The 6595-nt window shown below is 41.7% G+C and overlaps 1 protein-coding gene across 6 annotated transcripts in view; it reads left to right on the forward strand.

Moving 5' to 3' along the window:
- The window catches only part of CARMIL1 (capping protein regulator and myosin 1 linker 1), a 188384-nt gene that overhangs the window by 167284 nt on the left and 14505 nt on the right, over positions 1 to 6595 (forward strand). For all 6 annotated transcript variants that reach the window (XM_027886842.1, XM_027886843.1, XM_027886846.1 and 3 more), the window contains 2 exons: positions 1916 to 2022; positions 4615 to 5047. In XM_027886842.1, coding sequence (XP_027742643.1) covers positions 1916 to 2022; positions 4615 to 5047 — 540 coding nt within the window. The remainder of the gene's footprint in view (positions 1 to 1915; positions 2023 to 4614; positions 5048 to 6595) is intronic.

Raw genomic sequence — 6595 nt, forward strand, 5'->3', positions numbered from 1 at the left:
TTTACGTCTTCCAATTCCAGTGCTGCAGAACACACATGTTTTCCCAGTTGTTTTCAAAGTTATTCAGCTTGTCCTGTGCCATCAGCACTTTTTTTAACATTAGGACAGTAAAACACAAAATAAACCAGAGTTCAGTCTTTCTGTTAAAGATGCTGATTACTAAAAGGCATAACAATAAACACCTGTAAGAAAATCCCGTGCCTTGAGGACCTTATTTGGCCCTTAACATTTGTTTACGGCTTAAGTTAATTTGTAGGAACTTGCTGCTGTTTCAGATACAAACTGTTTTGTGTTTTTTTGAGGTAGATCGTCTCATCTGCTGTAGATCACTGGATTCTAGAATTAATTCCTCTTCAGGAGATGCTCTTGCTTTTGATACCTAAACATTTGTTCCTGCTGTCTGGAGGACTCCAGTATCAGTATTAAGTGGTTTCTCATTTCTGTTAAAATGCTTCAGCTACTTTCAGTTTGTGTGTTTTGGTTGAGACTCCAATGATATCACCAGCGATAACAGGCTTTTGACTGAGATGGTCACTGGTGTGACCAACCCAGATGTTGTCTGCCTAGTCTCAGATGCTCCAGCTTAACAAGTTGTCTACAGAAAGTACCAAAGGTGGCCGAGCTGGAAATCTGATAAATCATTGTGCTTCTTAGAATAGAACAGTTTTTATAGAAAATCTGCTGCCAGTGTGATTGCCAACAAAGCAATCGTTACCGGGTGGACTCAGATCAGTATTAGCTTGCTACAGCAGGTATCAATGAAATATTAACTATTATCTTTGGTAACAAATAATAAATACCGGACTTCTAACAAGGTTCAGCCATGGAAAGTGAAAAGTTTCATGGTTGTGTCAAAGCATTAGTTCATATGAAGTCTGTTGTCCTGACTTAATGAGACTGGGTTTGATGTTAACAGCCACTTTTAAGACTATTTCTTTTTTTCTTTTTAGAGCCATAGAGAAGAGCACATACTACCCATCAAAAGGGAAGCTGAGGTTACTCTGAGTTATGGTGGCAATAAGAGATTCCTTGATTTTAATTTTTTCAAATTATAAACCCTGCTATTTGAGGCAGACTGATTCCTGGTCCTTAGTACTACCAAGAATACAACTGGTTTGGGTCTTGTGGAGTCCTCTGTAGTCACCTAAAAGGTTTCCATATGGCATTTAAATTGAAGGAAGTCTCTTTAGTGATAATAGAACTTTTCCACCTCGAAGCCACGTACAGGAGCTAGACCACATGAGAAATCCTCGCAGAAGACAACTTGTTTCATCTTCAGGAGGCTGCTGAGTCACTAGCTAATCTTCACAGGGCCTTTGTGGCTGGCAGATATTTCTAAGCCAGCCTGGTTTATATGCCAAAGATCACCCATATGCAAAATGTGGGCATTGAAGCCAAAGACAGGGAGCTGGTTTACCATTTTCAGACATGGAGCAAAAATCTGTGCTTGGTTCCTGAAGTGATACACCTGATTCTGTATTGAGAGTCTCTGTATTGAATGAATTATAAAAGGCTCAGTTCCTAAATCTCTGAATCCAAAATCCAGAACATATGTTTTTCTCCAAACAGAGAAACAACTGGTTGTTGAAAATACTTTCACTTCAGGTCACCACCAGGATTTATTTTTTTCTTGTCTAACTGAACTTGTGCTCTATTCTCACAAGCCCAAGGCATTTGATTCCTGGCCTCATGCCTTGCAGAATCCAGGTTGTCACTGGTGGTTTGGGTTACTTTGCATTTGATGTAGTGCATCAACTGGTCTGTTAAAGGGGGAATTGCTGTGGTGATTCTGTTGTCTGCACTGAGGTTTGGTTGGCACACACAACTTTTTTAATGTCTTAACTCTTCATTGTTATCACTGGAACAAAGATGCTTAGATTATTATATACCAGAAAGAATTTTTTTCTTCTGTCAGGTGTCTGCTGCAGTACCTCCAGAAGGGGATCAGAATGGCCTCATGGGGAGAGTGGATGAAGGCGTAGATGAATTTTTCACTAAGAAAGTGACAAAAATGGATTCAAAGTAAGTTCAAAAATTTTTTCTAGATTTTTTTTTTTTTTCAAAAAAATACAAAGTCCCAGGGTTGATGGTGTCAGAGTCAGAAAATACTTTAGTAGCCAAGACATTGTAAATTCAGTTACTCACCCTTAAAAATGTCTACTTTGAAATAAATTGCTTTAATATACCATGTGGGGAGATTAATGACTAATGTGTATTTTTATAATTCAACTGACTTCATTTTGCCCTTCAGCGGAGCTCATTAAAGCTGAAACAGAGCTTTGTATTGGTTGAGGATCTGTTCAGTGCTACACACGGGTGTCTCTATCTAGTAAGGACTGCTGTTGGATACAGTGTTGTCATCTACTGATGACAGCAGATTTATGCTGGTTTAGAAATATGTTAAAGATATGTTTGACCAATTAGCAGTATTCCAAGTTTAGGCAAAACATTAATCTGAAATGTGATAATCTGATATGTGTCTTTCAGCTTTTCATAAGGATTATACAGTTTATACAGTTGCTTTTTAGCTATTTGTATATTTGCAGAACCATGCATCTAGATGTTCTTGCATTCATGTGTGTTCATGCGTGCACACACACACACACAGACAAAAATACTTACATAACTAAATGAGAATGCAAGGGTGATTTCCAGACAACTTGGAATGACCCCTTCTGTGCTGTATGTGACATACATTGAGGAAAATAGTAGGTGTTAACTGGTAGATAGGAGTGTCAGGAAAAGCAAATATTTTAAAGTCACTGCGAGTTATAAATATCTATAGTGAAACATGAAGCCATGTGTGATGTACTATGTGTAGGGGTAAAACTGGTAGCTTTGAAAAATGGACTAGCCAGGTTAAGTTCAGGGTGCTCACAGACTGCTGCATTCTTCTGTGGTTCCCTTGGGTGCCTGCCAGCAGCTCATTTAAGATGTCTCTTGCACCATCCCTGTTTGCCTGTCCCTGGCCATGGCCTTTGCTGATGATCTTTGCTCTATTTGTGACACCAGTGGCTCTCTCCCCAGTTTGGGTGCTCTTATGCAGATGTGTTACACACCCAGCTTACCCCTCAAGTGTGAATACTCTGCTTAGAAGATACCTGTAGAAAATCCTAGTGGCAGGTAGATTGATCTGAGGTTTTATTTGTTTGGGTTTTTTGGGGGGTTTTTTTGGTTGGATTTTATTTTGGGGGGTTTTTTTGTTTGTTGGGGTTTTTTTGGAATGAGCATCTGCACTATAAAAGTGGCCTCTCAGTTCCTTATTGAGAGAAGGCAGCTACACCAAGTAGTTCCTATTTCAAGCAGGGCCCTTAGGGAACAAGATCTCCCAAAAGTTGTGTTAACCATGTGCCTAGATCACTTGTTCTTTCACCAGTGGGCAGACACAAACTAGAGATAGTGTACTCTAGAAATGGAGAAGAGTGGAATTGTACGTTGTGGTGGATTGCCCACCAAAGCTGCCTTATCACTCCCTTCCTCAGCTGGACAGAGAAGAAGAAACTATAGGGAAAGGTTCATAGGTTGACAGAAGGGCAGGGAGAGATCTCTCATCAGTTACCAGTAAGGGCAAAAGAGATTTAACTTGGAGAAAAATAATTAAATCAGAGACTGATAATAAGAAATAAACCAAATCCTAAAAATACCTTCCCTAACCCCTCCTTTCTTCTCAGGCTCGACTTCACTCCTGATTTTCACTTTTCTCCCTCCCAGTAGCACAGGAAATGAGGGCTGCAATCAGTTCAGTCACACTCTGCTGCTCCTTCCTCCTCAATGAGAGGGCTCCTCACACTCCTCCCCTTCTCCAGCATGGGGTCCTCTCTCCACAGGTTCACAGGTCCTACCACGAGCCTTCTCCAATGTAGGTCACTTCCTCCTTTGGGCATCCACCTGCTCCAACATGGGGTCCTGAGCTGCAGGTGGATCTTTGCTCCACCATGGTTCTTCACGAGCTGCAGGGGCACAGCTGTCTCACTGTGGTCTGCACCACGGCCTGCAGGGGAATCTCTGCTCCAACGCCTGGAGCACCTCCTCCCTCTCCTTCTTCACTGACCACGGTGTCTGCAGGGCTGTTTCCCTCACATGTTTTCACTCCTGTCTCCAGCTGTAGTTGCACAGGGGTTTTTTTCCCCTTCTTAACCATGTTTTCCCAAAGGCACTGCCACCATCACTGATGGGCTTAGTTTGGCCAGCAGTGGATCAGTCTTGGAGATGGTTGGCATTGGCTCTGTCAGGCCTAGGGGAAGTTTCTGACAACTTCTCACAGAAACAACTCCTGTAGCCCCCCTGCTACCAAAACCTGGGCATACAAACCAAATACATACGTGCATAGACAGCTTTGCTAGAGCTGTCTGGTGTTGGAAACAACTACATGCCCAGATGAAACCGTTGCCTATCTTCATTACACCATGCACAAGGCCAGCACAGGAATCCTCAAGATGGTATGATCAATGCTAATTGTCCAGTTTTTAATTTAGAGATGTCATTTGATTTGGCATAGGGCTACATATGGATCATACAAAAGATTGGCTTTTCCTGGAAGAAGTCATTTGGTACTACTTGAAAGAGAGGGAGGAGGGGAGAGGAGAAAAATTTAAAATATCTGTCTTTTTTTAGGAGACCATCAACTAAAAGTTCAGACAGCAGTGAGCCCACTGAAGCAGGTGATGAGAAGAAGAAAAGGGACTCAAGAAAGAGTGGCTTTCTTAACTTAATCAAATCAAGAGGCTCCAAATCTGAACGTCCCCAGACTGTGACAGTGGCAGAGGAGCCCTCCTCGCCCAAGGTTGCTACAAAAAGTCCAGCTTTAGACGTAAGCAAGAAGGAGGTAAAGCCTACAGAGCAGAACGGTGGTACGGAGCGATCTGAGGAACTGAAGACACCAGACTCATTGGAGGAGCTGCAGCCAGATGATGTGGCAAAAGCTGAGAGGGGTGACAGCAAAGGAAGCCCCCAAGGAGGCCGGAGGTATGGCGTGCAAGTGATGGGCAGTGGACTTCTCGCAGAAATGAAAGCCAAACAGGAGAAGAGAGCAGCCTCTGCTCAGAAGGTGAGGGCAATATGATTTCCCTTGAGTTGTTAAAAATATGAGCAAAATCTAGGTGTCTTCAGGAGAGGTGGGTTGGGTCTGCAAGGGTTACTGGCTGGGGCTTGACCCATCAGTCCTGCTTTCCAACAGGGATTAGGGTGTTCCTGCAAGAGGATTGCTCTCTGCTGTGATGGTTGAACACAAATACCCTGGACAAGGAGTAGGCTGCACATGTGGAGCAGGAGTTGCACCCTTAAGCATACACTTTCTCTCCTTTGGTGGAAGAGGTGACACCAGCCCTTATACTTTATATCAGACCATCACAAACACAGAGGAGGACATGTAATTGTTTGCATGTATTAAAGATTTCTTTTGGGATGACTAGTAAGCACAGCTCAGATATCTCCACCCTATATCATGTGTGCTTTAGAAAAGGTAAAGCTAGGACAGACTTCTTAATGTGCTCCTTGCACACCAGTACCTGAGGTATTTGGCAGAGTTAACTACAGCTACCTACTCTTCTCTTTGAGAAGGTGATGTAGACAGATGGAGAGATCTGTCGTATTTTATATTATGTATTCAGCATATACTTTTCTTGTTGCATTTTTTAATTTTTATGTCCTTTTGTACCACACCTAATTACTTTTGTGGCTTTGATTTCTGTATTTCAAATACTGAGATTGAAAGAAAAAAAGCGTACATGAAAAAAACGTCCAGATTCCTTTTGCTCTCTGTAATTTTCTCTTCTGTGAAGTGCTGATGCTGGGCAAGAACTCTACTTCACTTGCAGATGTGTAGAGTGGAATATTCTTGTGTTCCTCCAAAGCTTTTTGTACCAGACTATTTTGCCTGGTGCCCATTTCCCTTTGGTCTTCTCCATTATTATCCTCTGCTTCCTGCCAGCTGCAGTTGGCATGTTTCACATTTACCAAAGTATCAACCTTTTTTCAATTCCCTCTTCCTCATCTATGTTCAGGGCACTCAGATGCTCTCCATTCCCCACCACTGTCCCCTGTAATTTGGAAGGTGGTATCTTACAACAAAGCTCATCTGCAAGGTTTGTTGAGTTGTCCTTCCTTTAACATGTGCAGAATTGTGCTTGCCATGATATGTGAGCCATTCCTGCAGACACCAGAGCCTTGTCATAAGCAGATTCAAATTAATGCAGTAGTCTATGGATCATTTAAGGGATCCTCAGCATGAAAATGATTTTTCTAAAGAAATTACCAATTCCCACCTTTCTCATTGGTTTTAAGTAATGCCTATGAATAATCTCATTGATTTCTAAAGCATCAAGTTTTCAAGTAAAATGCCATATGATTTTAAATACAAGTATTATGCCCTGCCTGTAACTTATAAAATACCAAGCTACTCCAGACTATATAAATTTTTACAACTGCATAATTGTGTATGCTTCGTGCTCTTTGGGTCCTTAACACCTTTTATCTACAGTGAGTCAAATCTGGAAGGTCATGACTGAGGTAGAATATTAGCATGTGTATTTTTTTTTTTTAAATGGGGAGAGTAAAAGTCCTCTTTGACTGATGAGCTTTTGTAGCATTAATTGAA

This window comes from Empidonax traillii, unplaced genomic scaffold (assembly GCF_003031625.1).
Source record: "Empidonax traillii isolate 1590-97213 ecotype Southwest subspecies unplaced genomic scaffold, ASM303162v1 scaffold196:size3368384, whole genome shotgun sequence".
Lineage (NCBI taxonomy): Eukaryota > Metazoa > Chordata > Aves > Passeriformes > Tyrannidae > Empidonax > Empidonax traillii.